The sequence below is a fragment of the Lissotriton helveticus genome, chromosome 2_1, assembly GCF_964261635.1.
Source record: "Lissotriton helveticus chromosome 2_1, aLisHel1.1, whole genome shotgun sequence".
NCBI classification, from domain to species: Eukaryota; Metazoa; Chordata; class Amphibia; order Caudata; family Salamandridae; genus Lissotriton; species Lissotriton helveticus.
Genome location: NC_136059.1, coordinates 581,314,083 through 581,332,858, shown reverse-complemented (window position 1 = coordinate 581,332,858; position 18,776 = coordinate 581,314,083). Strand labels below are relative to the sequence as shown.

The window sequence follows — 18,776 nt, the reverse complement described above, 5'->3', positions numbered from 1 at the left end:
ATAGTGGTAGTGGATGTGGTGGTGGTGGCTGTGGTGGTGGTGGACATGGTGGTGGTGGACGTAGTGCTAGTGGATGCGGTGGTGGTGGTGGACGTGGTGGTGGTTGTCGTGGACGTGGTGGTGGTGGATGTGGTGGTGGACATGGTGGTGGTGGTGGGTGGTGGACGTGGTGGTGGTGGAGGTGGGTGTGGTGGTGGACGTGGTGGTGGTGGACATGGTGGTGGTGGATGTAGTGGTGGTGGATGTAGTGGTGGTGGATGTGGTGGTGGTGGAGGTGGTGGTGGAGGTGGTGATTGTGGATGTGGTGGTGGTGGACGTGGTGGTGGTGGACGTGGTAGTGGTGGTCGTGGTGGTGGTGGATGTGGTGGTGGACGTGGTGGTGGTGGACGTGGTGGTGGTGGACGTGGTAGTGGTGGACGTGGTGGTGGTGGATGTGGTGGTGAACGTGGTGGTGGACATGGTGGTGGATGTGGTGGTTGTGGACATGGTGGTGATGGAAGTGGTGGTGGTGGAGGACGTGGTGGTGGTGGACGTGGTGATGGTGGTGGACATGGTGGTGGTGGACATGGTGGACATGGTGGTGGTGGACATGGTGGTAGTGGATGTGGTGGTAGTGGTGGTGGATGTGGTGGTGGTGGAGGTGGGTGTGGTGGTGGTGGACGTGGTGGTGGTGGACGTAGTGGTGGTGGATGTGGTGGTGGACGTGTTGGTGGTGATGGGTGTGGTGGTGGTGGATGTGGTGGTGGTGGACGTGGTGGTTGTGGAGGATATGGTGGTGGTGGACGTGGTGGTGGTGGAGGACGTGGTGGACATGGTGGTGGTGGACGTGGTAGAGGTGGATGTGGAGGTGGTGGTAGTGGTGGTGGATGTGGTGCACGTTCCTTTGTCGTAATCTTTTATTAGAAGCACACACTTGATTCCCCACACCTCCCCTTCAGGACTGCACACTGCTGCAGGTGATAAAGCCTTTAACCTCACAGCCCCAATCACCTATCAAGCGCAAGGCAAAATACAAAAGAAGCTAACAGGAGAAAAGAGGAGGAATTCCTTCAAAAACAATCATGACATTTGACAACCAGGGAAAACAGGGCATTGGCTGTGCCTGAGATGGACGGAGCCAGCAGCACACCCTCCCCCGAGCTCGCTGCTTTGCTTTAGATTTCTAGCTCGGTGGTTGTTGTGTGACGTCAGCTGTTGGGACACACCTAAAAAAAATAGATTTCAGCTGCCCGTGGTCAGAGGCACATACAAAGGCCCAACAACACTGATAGGCTTGCTGTTGTGCTCAAATGGAGATGCACGTAGTGGTTCTAAGATGCGAACAAAATGAACGAAAAACGCACAACGTATTTTGCATATCAGCGAAAGAAGTGTCACCATGTGAATTTATTAAGAGTACGGGTTGGCTTGCATCTCATACAAACGCACAGAAAACATGCTGCCAAAATGAACCTAAAAATTATATGATTGCATGTTATTTTTAGCTCCCTCTCCACAGTTAATCATGTGCCATGCGATGGCCCTGAGGAAAGATTAAGCACAGAGCAAAGAAAGGGAAGTACAAGCAAAGCAGTAAAGTGAGGGCTTCCTGATAAGGGAGGGGTGGCAAATGGTGAGCACTTTCGTGGCCGCTTTGATGTTCTCTGTGGCCGCGCTGCTCACTGAGAACATCAAAGCGGCCGCGAAAGTGATCAGCAGGCGGACAAATGGTGCGCGCGCCCAGCGCACATGCACTGTACCCGATCCGCACTTTGGGAGGACTTTTGAAAGCCCCTTACTTTATATCTTGCCAAAGCATCGTTAACGCGATGGCTTAGGCGAGACCTAAAAATTACCTTTTATCAGCTAAACAACTATGGAGTATGAAATGTTTGTAAAACAACACAAGGCATATACTTTAAATATCTCTCAATTCTCTCTAGCAGTGATCAAGGTAATGTCGCCCAAAGCACTTTCAGTGTCCCAGTCTGTCAAATGGAGTGTTATGTAAAACAGATGATCCTAAATGTATACTCATTGAGGTGATTGGCTGAACATTCCATTACCATGGATTGTGCGATGAAACTGTACAAACTCAGATTAACAACAGGAGGGCAGCACAATCAAGACACATGTAGAGTTAGTAATCGGCAGATCCATATTTTGTACTCAAATTCTCAATTAAATTATTTTTATCATCATGTAAGTGCAACATATTACTCTCTTACACACACAAGTAGTCAACGTTATATCTTAATATTGGTGTTCATTCAAAACTTTTATGTTTTTTTCCCAGGGGCAAGTAGCTGTGTTGGCGAAATTTGATAAAAACATTTATCTTCCTGAAGACGCTGAGTTTTACTTTGTTTACACTGGATCCACTTGCAGGCATGTGATGTTTGCACATCGACTTGGCGACAACACTCTTCAGTCCATTGTTCCAGGTGAGCATAACAGTGTAAATATGCCCTTGACCTGGAAGAACATTTATGATGATGCATGGGGGAAGCAAAGAAGCCTTGCATGCTCTTTACAATCATGCTTTGCGTAATATAATCATCGATATTCATGCTCCAGGTGTGCAGTGATGACATTCTGAAAGTGGAATCCTGAACTCCAAAATTCAAGATACCCTTAAATTTAAATCACCCCGAATTCACCTCAAGCGGTTCCGCTCCAGGGTTGACCTTGCGCTAAAAGGCACCCTCTCTAACATTAAACCCATCATTAGTCAGTAGAGTTGCAAAAAAGTAATTTTGAACACTCAATAACTGAGTTCTATATCAGGAAAAAGTCAAAGTTTTTTTTTACGAAACCTCATAGTAAAAGTTAAAATGCCATTAAAGGCGCAAATGCGGAATACATAATCAGAAATTATATAATTATTTAAGTGCCAATTGAATAGCAAAATCATAAGGAATCGGGAGAGTGTCTAGTAGAATGAAAAGTCACTAAAGATCGGTTGTATGTGATTTCATAGAAAAATTATTTCACAGACTTCCATTACTGAGAAACCATTTCACCTAACCTTTATGGACATTTTCAGAGAAACCAATTAATAGAATGTCTTTTTGTTTGAAATTAGCTTTTGCATGCTTGTTTTTTTAAGGTGTAAATACAATGGTTGCAGATCTTACTTTCAGAAACAGATTTGTCAAAACTATTTATTTTAGTGCTTTACATCATGGGACATTATTTTAGATTGATATATTTTATATTGTCAATCAATTACTTTTGACACTTTTAATGTGCTGACCCCTCAACACCCCTACACACTTTCAATACCTGCCTCCTCAAAAACCCTCACTAACCTAAACTACGCCCATCTGCGAACACTAAAAGCCCTTACTACCGTTAAACTCCATCCATTCCAGTAACCTAAAAACCCATCACTATACCTAAATTACACTATCCCTGAACCCTAAATTACACTCATCACTGCACTCTAAAAGCCCTTTCTGCCCCTACAGTCCCCCATTCCTTAATCGCAAAACCCCTCACTACCCATAAACGCCACCCAACCCTGAACCCTACAAACCCCTTTCCAAGCCTAAACCTCACCCATCCATGACCCTTTAGAACCTTTCACCACACCCATGCCTGAAACCTAAACAAAAGTCACCACCCTTAAACACCACCCATCCATGACCCCTAACACTCCTCACCACCCCTAAAGTCTACCCATCCTTGGACCCTAAAAATCCGTTTTCATACCGAAACTTCAGCCATCCCGGATTCCTTAAACCCTTCAACACTCTAAACTGTCCTCAATCCTGAACCCTAAAAATTCATCACTCCTAACTTCTACCCATCAATGAACCTGGAAAACTCTTGCCATCCCTACACTCTGCCCATCTATGAACCCTAAAACCCCTCAACACTCCATCCATCCCTGAACCCAAAAAGCACCTTGCTCCCATAAGATAGTCTCATCTGTGATTCCTAAACATCCCTTCACCCACTCTAAATTCCACCCATTCCTGATACCTTAACAACATCCTTACCACCCCTACATTCCATTCATCCGTGAAGCCTAAAAAACATTTTCTATGCCTGAACTCCGCCCATCCCTGTCTCTAAAAAAACCCTGACAACCCCTAAACATTACCCATCCCTACTCCCGGGGCTGGCAGCAAGGAAATAAGCCTATAATTGCTTGGGATATTGGGGTATGTGTTGGGTTTTTCAAGAGAGTCGGTATTTTGGCCTGTTTCCAATTAGAAGGGACTATCCCAGATGACAGTGACTTGTTCAGTAGGGAGTTCACGACTGGATTAATGACATTCCCTCCCTGTTCTGGAAGAAAAGGGGGGCAGGGATCAGAAGAGGAACCTGACTTAATATTTAAAATAGCCGCTCTAGAATCCTCCATAGATATCTTATCAAAGAAGGAAAGTAGACAGATGATAGTATCTGGAGGTGGAGAGACAATGCCTGAGCGACCTATTATGGTTAAACTTTTTTGAATGTCCTCAATTTTGCTGTGAAAAAGGTTGGTCTTTTTTTCCTGCTCCTCCTTTGTTTCTTCAATGTGTAATCTCAACACATTATAGGCAAGCTTGTGTAGCAAGGGTACAGTGGGATAGTGCCAGCAGGAAAAATGGTCCCTTTGACTGCTGTCTGGGTAGTAAAACACAGAAATAATCAAGGTTCAGTGGCCCCTGGGATCTCCAGACCCTGGTGCCACTCCACCTACTTCACCATTCATAGCTATACTGTTGGCAGCCCCTTGAATGAAGTTATTGTAGCTGTTCATTCAGTGTGTCAGCCAACCTCTCAAGAGCACAGGCATCCTAGTGAATGGCTGTCAATATATCAAAATAAATTCATAAAATGTACATAAACAATCAAATCATATTATATTAGGAGCCTCCCTGCCCTCAGCCCCTACACCAAGAGCCCTCTTTCTTGTGACTCATAACCAGGAGGGGTCATACATCTAGCAGACATGTCTGCCTCAGCCTGAGAGGTTTTCTGAAACAGAAAGCCCTTCCATTTCGCGTGTGTGTTACTATCACTTTAATGCTATGCCTCTATCTTCTCACTGCTATGCATTTGTTTGCCACTTAAGCACCATTATGAGCTTTTATGGTTATGCTAATGATGTTGTAAAACACATGCAAGCGTCAAACAAGCATTGGCATAGCCAACAGGTCTAGCCTTTGGGACCTTATAAGTGTTTAGCCATGCAACAGTTGATGTTGTTGTACCAAGGATATTGTGTTGCATAACTAAATACTTATAAGGTCCCAAAAGCGAGACCTATTGGCTATGCCAATGCTTGTCTGGCTTGCTGTGATGCAGTTTGCTGATTGCCTGCCTCAGATGCGGTTTGATAGGATTATCATCAAATAATTATGTACTAACTTCAACTCTCCCCAAATTAGGTGAACATTTATGTGTACCCCGAAGTGTCTCCTTCATACATGGTAGGAGCATCACCTCTACGTCTTGCTATAGATGCTTTTGATGCATTTGAAATTCCACATTCTGAAGACGTAACTTCCATGGACTAAAATCCTTATTTTTTGAGCATTCGATGAAAATATCACTCGATCTTTACATGCAAAATATATACAGAAGCCCTTAAAATACTGCCTTTCCTATGAAATAGAAAATACAGTAAATAATCCTGCAGAAACTCTAGATACACACTATTATCCAGAGAATGAAAACCCTTTGTTTCAGAACAATACCCAATGGAATGCTGTGGTAAAAAGGAGTTTGTTGTTAGTTGAACTATTTGTGGTGTGTTGGATTTCCAGGTGTTATACCTAGATCTTCCTATGCAACGTTCTTTGAAACCATTGATGAAAAATATTTTCACTCTGATTGTTTGGTTCTGGGACGTTGTTCAAAATCCTTGAAGAAACTGCGTGAATGTAAGATAGAGCGACAGCCAGGAACGAGAGAGAGAGAGAGAGAGAGTGAGAGAGAAAGGGTGGAGAAAGAAGCAAGAGCAGCGCGTGGAAGAAAAAGTTGCGAGAACATCGGGGAAAGCAGGACAGCAAAACAGAATACAAAGTGGAGATAGTGGGGTAGCAAGAAGCAAGTATTGGGACTGGGGAAGAAAAGAGGGCATGGAAGACAGTGAGAAAGAAGGAGCACGGAAAGTAGACAGAGTGTAAGACATTCGGTAGATAGATGAGCCAGAGTCTGCAGGGAGGGGAGGCAATGCTGGAAGTCTGAGCCAGACGGGGGAGGCAACCCAGAGGTAGCAAGAAGCAAGTATTGGGGCTGGGGAAGAAAACAAGGGCATGAACGACTGCAGGAAAGAAGGAGCGCGGAGAGTAGACAGAGTGTAAGACATTCGGGTGATAGATGAGCCAGAGTCTGGAGGCAGGGGAGGCAATGCTGGAAGTCTGAGCCAGACGGGGGAGGCAGCCCAGAGTAGCTCGTTCGGCGAGCTGGCGAGAGGGGTGCGACAGGACAGGAGATTCACTGATGCTGATATTTCTTGCACCGGAGTGGTGCGTGCGTGTATGCGTGCACGCGCAGTCTGCTCTTTTTTAAAGCACACACTTGTGCTTGTGACGCGCCGCTGCGCACTCTTGCAAGCTGTATGCAGCCACAAGTACAAGAATGTGCATGGAAACAGAGCTGAACGACGGCTAAAGGTCTCCTATGCAGCGCATGCGCGCTTTGTAGGCAAGACCTAAAAAGGAACAGTATTTACTGGCACATGAGCATAAGAGCACACAGGCGTTTGAATCCTAGGCACAGCAAATCTCTTGTATGCACTCTTACCAGACTGATGCTGGGGCACATGCAAGTACTGTGTGTGATGGTCCATCCTAATTCATAGAAACATTTCAGAACAAGGAAGAAGGCCACTCCAGCAGACAAAAACATCAAGTGCTTAATATGTAAAAAATAATAAGTGCAGGGAACCAAAGTCTTTCTTAAGAAACCACTGCTCGAGCTGTCGAACGCAGGGATGCCTAATTCCAAGGCTGCCTAGTCTTGATTCCACCTCCTACCTTTATCTTCCCCCTCCCTATTTTTTCTGTCCCTTTACCTCACTTTTGCAGTACTTTCATCTCTTCTTTCTCCCTTTGTCAGTGTATTCCAATCTTTAATTTCATCCTCCTTTTCTGCATTTGTCTCTCTTGTGTTGGCTCAAAGTCTGGTGATGACAAAGAAATACAGTCCCCAAAAAAGAGTGCCAGTGACGACCAGCTCTAACACCTGCACAATATAGGCGCTCCCGCCAAACAACCAATGTGGTTCCACAGAAAACACCACATCTGATCCGTTAAGCTTGCAGGCCTCTCCCGTCTTCCTTTCCCACAATAGGGCTGCTCAACGGTTGCAATGGAAACGTTTGTACACACATGACTCAAAGCCATTCAAACCACCCAATCCTCATACCAATACTGAGCCTTTAACTCTCAACCTTTTTAAGTGTGGAGGTCTTTCTTATCAATGAATCACTTCGCCCTCACAAAAGATGGAAATAAAAATATTATTAGCCACACAAAGGGTTTTAACAACAAGGCTTTCCGGAGCTTGGGTGACACAGAGGAACGGGAGCGGCATCATTATTTTTCATTATTAAATATGACAGGAAGGCAGACAAATGCTTCAGACCTCCTTTTGCAAACTCTAAACCTGTTTACATTAAGAACGTGTAACTTATTGGACATCAGATCAACCCAAGCCGAAGTTCATCTTCCTCCAGCTTTCTAAAAATTACCGGTTGTGGGATTTCCATTCAACCAGTTGCAACTGGTTTCGACAGGACTTAGCAGGATGTAGATATATTGGTCCAGAAGACAAAATAGGAGCGTGTTTACACTTAAGGGAATGCCAGCTGAAACAAATAATACAACTGAACACCAGTACCCATTCCAAAAAAGCAACAGAAACCAACAGGAATGTTTTGGTAGTATTTAATTTAACGTTCAACCTCTTGTATCCATGTAACTGGAACCCTATGTAACTGGTCAACTGAGTTTCCACCTGAGCAAAATAATTTATGGTGTCTTCCAGATGTGGTGCTAGAATTACACAATTTTAAATCAAAGTCTGCTTATATATGTAAATAGAGATTCTCTTTTGTCCTCTCACCTGCGATTGTGTTCCCATGTGAAACACGTATGGTTTACAATGTATTATGTTCCACTATGACGTGAGGGAAAGGGAAACAATCAAGTCTATGTTTTGATTCTTCAGAGTTTTTTGCACATATGCACTTTGCTGCTTTTGAGACCCGTTGCATGTTAAGTGAGCACTCTGTATTTTATCGCAGGTCACGGTTCCCAAGAAACAGTTTCCATCACAGTCTGCATGCACACAATGGGGTATTCACCGGTGACAGTGGGATGCGGCTCCATCACCTATGCACAGGACACTGCTAGCATGCTCTCCAATGAACTGCTAAGTCAAGCTGGTTCTTTGACTTCTGACAGCCACCAGACATTGCTGGAGGGCTTTGGGCTCTCAGTGGAGGATCTGCAGGTGCTCGACCATCAACTGACTCTAGCCATGTCTTGCACAGAGTATCCAACGTCATGGGGTAGCAGCAGAGGTAGGTTTCCATTACAAGCATTTTTTACTTATTTGCATAATGTCAAAGAATTGGTGATACAGTGGTTTGCCATTTGGAAGGCACAACAGGATGCAGAGAAAGATGGAAACGTGGTCTGTCAAGTTCATTTGTTGATTTGAAGATCAGATTTTGAAAATGTTATTTTTGCTACTTATTTTCTTGTCATGCATAAAGTAGAAAGAACTTATAGATTTAAAGTGTTACATTGCATAAAAATTAGAAATGTGGACTAGGAGTTCTGCAAGGCTCCTGTGTTGATAGGCTTAAAAAGGGATTGCATCAATCTACCAGTGATATCCATTTATATACAAGGATATTGTGTGAAGAGAAAAGTGTGCTGGGAGGTCTGGGAAAATCCTGTTTTCATTGATGGCCATTACAAGTGAAACACATCAATTTACTTTAAGCCCAGTTTTATATAATGGAGTGTCACTGATTGATTGATGCAATTTATGTGGAATGATCTACACCTCAAATTGGACTGCCTAGTACTCCAAGAATTCTGATGTCACACAATATCCTTATGATCAGAGCCAATTCTTGATAATGAAATTAATGTTCTGTTCTGTTCTGTTCTGATATCATAATTTAATATTTTAAAAAACGCTGTGTGCATTTTGGCATCACAATCCATCCATAGTGTTTGCTTTTATTTTTACATTTCACAATAGTTGTGTCTGATTCATAAATATGGACTATTTTGGGTTTAAGAATTCCTTATTACGAGAGAATAAATAAGAGAAAATTACAGCATTCGAAAAATACCAACAATAGTTACAGAAAAATTTATCAAATTCATAATAAAGCAAAAATTGTTATGAACTATCAATTAGATTATAGAATATAGAAGATATTGAATTTAAAAATCATACCATGAATCAATGTAAACCATTAATCTAAGCAAAGTGTAACATATAACAATATTATGTAAATTAGTACATATATGTAAATACATCTAAAACTATTTGCAAATTCATGGAGGATCATAAACCACAACTACCAAAGAGATATTTGCATTATGTCTAGAGAGAGGAGAAGAAAGTTATTCTGCCTAGTCTGTAGTTGTGGCACAATATCTTACACCATCTAGCTTTTTCACCAAGATGGATATTGAGGGATGCGAATGCGCTCGCTACAGCATTAGGATAAACCCTCATCTGACTTTATCAGGTATCCTGATATATAGACCCCATGGACAGGATAGCAGCTTTGTTAAAGCTCTCCTGGAAACAGTATGTTCGTTGGCAATAGGGACTGCTAACTTTAACATCTTCGGGGATTTGAACCTTAATTTTGATCTCACTACGGACAAAAAGATAAGCGGCCTGCTAGCCGATCTTGCCGCATTTCAACTCTGTCAACTAGTTAAGAGCCCCACCCATAGGGGAGGCCATCTATTAGACCCCATCTTTTCTAATCTAGAAGAAGCCACGGTATATGTACCTATTCCAATTCCCTGGTCTGACCACATGTTGGTTATTATGTCCCTACCGTTACACGACCCGTCAAGCATGAGTAACACTCAACGGGTACACAAGCGTCCGTGGCGGAAGCTACGCCTCGAAGACTTTTATGCCCTGCTAAAAGCTGACCCCCACAAGGTCTGTGACAATACCGAGCTGGGCTACGAGAAATTCTGCAACTGGCTTACCCAGGCTTTGGACTCCCGGCTGACTGGATCAGGGCTCGCTCCCAGGAATCCACGTACATGGAGGAAATCGTATGACCCAGTAATAAAGATCCAATACCTTCATGCACAAATAAAATTAGCAGAGAAATATCTGTAAGGACGCGAGCCGCCTACTATGCCAATGAGATCAGACTAAGCCAGAACCCCTCTAAAACTATTTTTAAGATCCTGAAGGATCTCAGCGCCAAAAAAGCTGTTGTCTCGACGGCTGCTTCTTACATACACTGTGAAAAACTGGCCTCCTTTTTCATAGATAAAGTACGGGCGATTTATGGTTCCTTTCCAGCCACACCCTGTCCTATTCCCTCAAATACCGAGCCAACTAACAAACGTATGATTATCCCTGACTTAAATCAGGATGAATTCCTTAGACTCTGTGGCAGAATCAAATCTGGCTCTCCTGCGGATCCTCTAAAACACGCCCAATTTAGAGAAGCATCCACGCTTATACTCAACCCTCTTCGTCAGATTATTAATTCTTCATTTAAATCTGCCACTATATCCACAAGATGGAAGCAGGCATGGGTATCCCCCATTATTAAAAAGCCTATGTTAGACCCTACTAGGCCAGAGAACTTTAGGCCTATTTCACTGCTCCCCTGGCCAGCCAAGGTGGCGGAGTCACACGTCAATAATATTCTGACGAAATTTCTCTACTCCAATAACATTCTGGACCCCTCCCAGCATGGCTTCCGTGCGGGCCACAGCACTGAAACAGCGCTCCTGAGCGTGACGGAACATCTTCGGACCATTATGGATTCCGGCCAGACGGCAGCGCTGCTCCTATTAGACCTTAGCGCTGCCTTCGATACGGTGTCACACGAGGTGCTGCTGTATCGACTGGAGGCGGCAGGGATTAGTGGACAGGCACTGGACTGGTTCAGGGCGTTCCTGACCGGAAGATATTTTCGAGTTTCCACCCCCCGTTCCTATCTAAGGAACGACTAATTGAGCAGGGAGTCCCCCAGGGGTCGGCACTCAGTCCGACGTTATTCAATCTTTACGTCCAGCCACTAGCTGAGGTCGCCAAACAGTGGGAGCTATCTATAGTCTCATATGCGGACCACACTCAGTTGGTGGTGACGCTGAGTGACGAATCCGGGCTGAGCTCATCCAATTTTAAACATGGCCTAACAGCAGTAACAAACTGGATGACCTCAAACTACCTACAGCTCAATGCCAGCAAGACTGAGGTCTTGCTGGTGGGAAAAGACGCCTCTGCCTGGGGAGATAAATGGTGGCCTGAGATCCTAGATAATCCTCTCTAGCCAAAAGGTGAGGTAAAAAACTTAGGAGTTTGGGTAGACTCCTCCCTTAATTTTATCTATCACAACAAAAAGGTTGACGCCACGTGTTTTAGTATCCTTCGGAATCTTAAACCAATTTTAAAATTTTTTGATCCGCCCACCCGTCAGCTCATGGTGCAATCTTCCATCCTCTCTCGCCTGGACTATGTGAGCTCTCTACTTCTAGGGGCTAACCAGGCAGAGGTGGGAAGATTGCAACGAGTGCAAAACGCGTCAGCTAGAGCCTTGATAGGGCTCCCCGCTTCCACTCGGCTGCAGGCACCCTGACAAAACTCCATTGGCTACCCGTGGATAAGAGGATTCAATTCAAGGCTCTCAGCCTGTCATTTAAAATCCTGAAAGCCGCATCTCCACCTATGCTTTGTTCCCTTCTGACCCCGTATGCCCCTCGGCGAACCCTGCGATCGGAAGGCCAGCACCTGGTAGTGGTTCCTCGAATAAAGCGCTCTCGAATGGGAGGACGCTCCTTCCGCTATCGAGCGGCAAAACTATGGAATGCCCTGCAGCTCCAGATACGCGGCCTAAATGATCTTCTGATGTTCAGAAAGGCCATTAAGACCCATCTTTTCCTCTAGACTGCTTTGTTATGTTAGAGCCGCAATTCCACACTAGCGGCGGCCGTCTTCTTTCTTACTTTTCTGAAAGCGCCGGGACGCCCCTTAGCTGGGGCAGCTGTGCGCTATATCAGAACATGTAACATAACATAACATAACATAGTGATAATGATGCTTGCGGTGTTTTTCCTACTTGATGTAATATTTTGTAAGGCAGTAGCAAACACAAGCCTACACACTTTCTGATCTTGGGATCAGAATGCCAACATTAGAATATTCTGCCACTAAAATCTCCACTTCATCAAAGGGTAGTTTGACTGAGCATATATCAGTAATCTTATCCCACTCTTGCACCCAAAACAATCTTACATTTGAACATTCAAAAACAAAAGTAACACATTGCTATTATCTTTATTAAGAGACCAACACTTGCCATGTTTAAAAATGTTCCTTTTATAAAGCGAAGTAGGAATTAGGCACAATCTATTATAGAAAAAAACAATGTTTGTGTAGAACCTGTTGAGGAAGAGGTTGAATTTATCTTAAACTATATTTCATTCAATAAGTAGATGCAGAAAGTCTGATCTCGTTATTTTTCCACAGTAATTTCCCTTTAGACTCAATTTTATCAATACTATCAATGTTAACCCCTTTGCTGCGGGGGTTAATTTCCCGCTGTGCTGGGGGGGAAGGGGGCGCGCACGACGCCCGCATGCTCATGACGAGCTGAGCTCGTCATGAGGCACGGCACTCCTGTGCTCATGACGAGCTCAGCTCGTCACAGGTGCATTACCTGCCGTGGAACGCTCAGCACAGCAGGGGAATTATCCCTGCATGCGAGCGTTCCACAGCTCATGACGAGCTGAGCTCGTCATGAGCACCGGAGCGCCGTGGCTCATGACGAGCTCAGCTCGTCATGAGCATGAAAGAGGTTAAGGTATTTTTAAATAATAATTTTTGTAGAACTATTATGAGCAGAAGTAGGTGTTCCTTCCTATTGTAAATCTGTTATGCAAGAGGTAGATACAAATTGTTTAATGGAGTCTGTTAAGAGGCCATATTTAAAGTTAGAAGAAGGACGTTAATTGAATTAACATTGAAGTTTTTGGAATGAGATATATTAAATACTGGAGATTAATTGTCCCATGTATTTGATACCTTTATTCATTCAATCCTTGCAAAATAGGACTCTATTAATTATCATACTAAATAGGGAATGAGATGAAGCTGTGCAATTCAGAGAAAAGGCGTAGAAGGATAGACATTGCTAGTAATATGGAATTATTTGCTACCAAGGACAATAAAGATTTAGGTGTTTGTGCAATATTGACCACGTCGTAAAATGTAAAAGGGAGCATAAAATTATATTCTAGCTTTTGCCAAGTCTTTGCGTCCTTATTGGGCTCATCAGATATAGAGGTCCAGTTCTGTTTAAGGATAAAAGCATAATGATATTTTATAACACCTCCTGTGTACCCAGGTTTTTAAAGTTTATGTAAAGATATATGTGCTTTTCTTTTATTTCATAAGAACTTGATCATCACACTATCAATACGTTTAAAAATAATTTGGAGGGAGGTTTACAGGCATTATGGATATATCAAAACTGTCGATATGTAGCATCTTCATTTTTATAGTGTCTAATCTTCCCCACCAGAATTAAAAAATAGAAGAGAACAAATATTCCATATGAAAAGTGAGAAATTTATTTAGATAGATTTAAGGCTATGTTTTGATCAAACCTCACACTTTTTAAGAATTCTGAGTAAACCCAGGACACGAATGTCACAGATTGCCAGAGCAGTTGAATAAGTTATTTTTTACTTATTCAAAATTATACAAATACACATTGCTGCATGGGGAAACATGTAAAACCTAACAAGGTGATGGAATGAATACTTGAATTAATCTCAGCAATTCCGAATCGCTCTGTGCCATATTCCCGACCATGCATTTGTTTAATCACTATGCCAGCAAGTCAGTCTTGGTTTTGTTCCAACAGGAACAGTCTTGTCCAAGCTCCAGGGCAGGCCCCTCTCCAAATGGGAACAGTACACAAGACAATTAGGTCATCAGTGAGGTGGGAAACTTCCAGCAAAATGTTTCTGAATACACACAAACACGTGAGTTTGTTGACTTTCATCAACTTTTTGCAGATAGTCTTAGTCCTGCTCTAGACGGTCCACAAACGTGCACGAAAGAGCAAATCTGCTCACACGAAAATTCAACTTTACTGGTTTTTGTGTCAGTGAATACCATTTACAAGGTTGAAATTTCACTGTTAAGTTGAATCAGGAACAGGATTTTTTTGTGCTCGTGCATCTATTTATGGCTCAAAATTATATTTGTTTGTCCTAATACCTTTGAGAATTTCGACCTTTGTGCCTAATGTCAGAGACTAATGAATTGCAAAAAACCGATGTCATGATTCAGTTTCCCCATAATTTTTTCTGATGGTGTGTTTGGGTCATGTATACTGATCAGAAATCTACTCATTGCAGGTTTCTTACTGTTATTTGAGTAGATTTCCAACTTTTTGCAGATTCACAGCAAATGCTAGAAGTGGCCATGGAAGAGCCGCATAAGTACTGCCCCACCTCTATACTTTTCCCTGCAGGTGGCAAGCATAGTGGACATTCCGCAGGATATTTCGGGGCAGATTAACAAGCCCCTTGCGCCTCTTTTACGCCGCCGTTGTGTCACTTTTGTGACGCAGCGGCGGCGGCGCAAAAGAGGCACCATGGTGTGGGGTATTTACAACATGACGCATCTCGGAGATGCGTCACGTTGTAAAGCCCTGTGCCAGAAGTAGGCGTTCCGGCGCAGGGAGGGGGGTGGATATTCCGGCACAGGAATGCCTCCTAAAAGTGGCTGAGTGAAATCTACAAGATTTCACTCAGTCACTTTTAAGTCCATCCTGCTTCAAAACCCTGCGCCTGCTTGAAGCAGGCATAAAGATTGACGCAGCATTTTACATATAGGGCACTCCGGCACCTTGCTGGAGATGCGTTGCGCTTGCGATGCAACTCCAGCAATGCGCCACCTTTACGGCACAGATGCGTCACGTCTGAACTGGGGTGGCAGGGTGGGCTAAAGAACGGTGATGGATTAAACCCAGATCTGTTGACTGGGTGTAAGTGCTTTATTGGTTCAGATGCTCCGTCCATCACCACCCCCTTTTATACCGCTTTGTCTGCCATAAGTTGGCAGGGTATGCTCAGACGTGAGTCGCTTGCACCCTTTGCCACTGGATTCAAGCAAGCCTGGCTGAAGACGGCTGTAATGCCAGAAACCGGTCCTAGAAAGCTTGTTTCCGGTCCAGGGAAGGCATGGCTTGGCAGTTCGGGCTGGACTGTTCCCACGAGGCACAGGGTCAGACTGATTTGCATATGGCCATGTCTGAACTGGGGTGGCAGAGTGGGCTAAAGAACGGTGATGGATTAAATCCAGATCTGTTGACTGGGTGTGAGTGCTTGATTGGTTCAGATGCTCCTTCAATCACCACCTCCTTTTGTACCGCCTTGTCCACCATAAGTTGGCAGGGTATGCTCAGATGCGAGTCCCTTGCTCACTTTGCCACTGGATTCAAGCAAGCTTGGCTGAAGACGGCTGAAATGACAGAAACCGGTCCTAGGAAGCTTGTTTCCGGTCCAGGGAAGGCATGTCTTGGCAGTTCGGGCTGGACTGTTCCCATGAGGCACAGGGTCAGACTGATTTGTATATGGCCATGTCTGAACTGGGGTGGCAGAGTGGGCTAAAGAACGGTGATGAATTAAACCCAGATCTGTTGACTGCGTGTGAGTGCTTGATTGGTTCAGATGCTTCGTCCATCACCACCCCCTTTTGTACCGCTTTGTCTGCCATAAGTTGGCAGGGTATGCTCAGACGTGAGTCCCTTGCTCACTTTGCCACTGGATTCAAGCAAGCCTGGCTGAAGATGGCTGTAATGCCAGAAACCGGTCCTAGGAATCTTGTTTCCGGTCCAGGGAAGGCATGGCTTGGCAGTTCGGGCTGGACTGTTCCCATGAGGCACAGGGTCAGACTGATTTGCATATGGCCATGTCTGAACCGGGGTGGCAGAGTGGGCTAAAGAATGGTGATGGATTAAACCCAGATCTGTTGACTGGGTGTGAGTGTTTGATTGGTTCAGATGCTCCGTCCATCACCACCCCCTTTTGTACTGCTTTGTTCGCCATAAGATGGCAGGGTATGCTCAGACGTGAGTCCCTTGCTTACTTTGCCACTGGATCCAAGCAAGCCTGGCTGAAGACGGCTGTAATGCCAGAAACCGGTCCTAAGAAGCTTGTTTCCGGTCCAGGGAAAGCATGGCGTGGCAGTTCGGGCTGGACTGTTCCCATGAGGCACAGGGTCAGACTGATTTGCATATGGCCATGTCTGAACTGGGGTGGCAGAGTGGGTTAAAGAACGGTGATGGATTAAACCCAGATCTGTTGACTGGGTTTGAGTGTTTGATTGGTTCAGATGCTCCGTCCATCACCACCCCCTTTTGTACTGCATTGTAAATGCGGCGCATCCATGGTGGCGGAACCATGACGTACAATAACTGCCGCATCCCTGCTGATATGCAGGGATGTGCCATTTATTGTAAATCTGCCCCTTCATTTTATTTTTCTACCAAAAGAATATTTCTTCTCATTCATAAAATCCCTTCACAAATACGCCGCAACATATAAAGCTGCTTTGGTAACCTTACTACTCCATTGTGAACCCCCACAAGTTATGGTAGCCTGGACAAAATATTACACCAAAACAGGAAATGCAAAAAATCGGCCTGTAATGCAATTTTGCACGCAAGACTGATTTGCCAAGGGTTTTGTAAACCTTTTCTAACTCTTACAATTCTGTAGAAGGGTTTTTGCTATTTTTGAGCAATTTCATGAACATGTCCAGTAATTCATATGGTTCGCATAGTTTGTGAACCACCATGAAATGCCAAAACGATTTCCAAATTTCATGTTTTCTGGCTTTTGTTTTGATGCAGTTTTAATTCTGTTTAGCAGAACATGGCAGTTAAATTCTACAAACCACCGCTGTTTCGCTGTCTTTTTCAATGAAATTAAAAAAGCAAAAACATTGCTCAGGCTTGTTGGCGGATATGGACTTTCTTCCCTCTCTGGCAAACGTCCATGCTTTCACTTCTACTCCTAAACGTGGCACTGCAGAGTGTCTGCCATTCTGCTGGGTATTTTGTGGCGCAACATTTTTTGTATTTAATTGCACTTGCCTTACCTCTACACATGCAGGGCACCAGACAGGATAGTATCTGCTTGCCAGAATGTTTTACTTGATAAACAGAGAAAAAAGATTCTCCTGAGAAAGCGATATTTATTGAAAATATATATGGACTCTGCCCAACATGCCCCAGAACACGAAGTAATCAGGAAGCACCCTCAACGACCCCAGCATCTTCGTTTGGGCTGACCCTCCTCTGATATGAATGCCCGGCCATCTTAGCTTGGGAAGGACTCTTGCCAGAGGAGCGCTCTGTAATGGAGCCATCATGAAGATCCTGGCCGCCAAAACCACCAGGATCCTGGCGCAGACACTTACTAGTAGAGACAGGACAGACACCAGAGCTCATGCATTAGACTTGCCTGGTCCTGATGTGAGATGGAGGGAAACGGTGTGTGAGTCCAGGCCTTGTCCAGGTAGAAAGGTGAGATATCATCAGCATGGAGCCATTACAAGTATTTCCTTCCCCTTCCGTGTCCTGCTGGTAAGTGGTATACATTTAGGACCTTTTCTTGAGAAGGAAGGGGTCAGACACAAGTTTGTTGATGCTTCTGAATGAGCACATTTGTCGGTGTTCACAAATTACACAGGGCATTCCTTACCTGTAATGCTCATTCCCTTTTAACTCCTCGTTTGTAGATTCACTCACAGGAACCCTTTGTGTTTGCAAGTGCAGGGTTGATTTGCACCCCCAAAAAAACATATTTTTTCATGTTGCCGAAACTTATTTGTAAATAGTTTTGATAACCGGGACAATTAAAAGTAAGAATTGCAACAAAATCTAAAAAAAACAAAGGGAACATACACTTATATTACTCTGTCGCACATGAGAATCACTTTTGCCTGTAGTAAAAAATTGTTATACACCCTTTCTCCAAAAACAAGTAAAATACTTTCACTTTACTATCTTATCTTGTATCTTTATCCCTTAGAATGTAAGTGAGGCACTTTAGTCATATCTGTAATAAGGCTGAATGGTTCTCTTTTTGGCTTGGTTTGCACTGTACAAGGGCCACATACAGACCCCTCAAGTTATGCCATTTGATAATATGAACACCACAAAGACCCTGTATGGTCTAAGTGCTGTCCAAGTTGGCTCTTGCTCTTTAATGAGATGTTTTAGCTTCCCCTTGGTCTCTGTTGGTCGTTTAATGTACACAGGTATCCCGGCCAAACACCTACGATGCCTCCAACGCATCCAAAACGCCTCCGCCCGACTGATCCTCAACGTACCCCGCCGCAGCCACATCTCCCCCCACCTGAGAGACCTTCACTGGCTCCCCGTAGACAAGAGGATCACATTCAAGCTCCTCACCCACGCACACAAAGCACTCCACAACACCGGACCGGCTCACCTGAACAACAGACTCTGCTTCTACACCCCCACCCGACAGCTCCTCGCCCTCGCTGTCGTGCCCCGCATCCAACGAAAGACGTCCGGC

The 18,776-nt window shown here is 44.3% G+C and overlaps 1 protein-coding gene across 1 annotated transcript in view; it reads left to right on the top strand.

Moving 5' to 3' along the window:
* The window catches only part of ARHGEF28 (Rho guanine nucleotide exchange factor 28), a 1,107,856-nt gene that overhangs the window by 366,683 nt on the left and 722,397 nt on the right, over positions 1-18,776 (top strand). The window contains exons 3-4 of the mRNA XM_078675262.1: positions 2,276-2,423; positions 8,231-8,509. Coding sequence (XP_078531388.1) covers positions 2,276-2,423; positions 8,231-8,509 — 427 coding nt within the window. The remainder of the gene's footprint in view (positions 1-2,275; positions 2,424-8,230; positions 8,510-18,776) is intronic.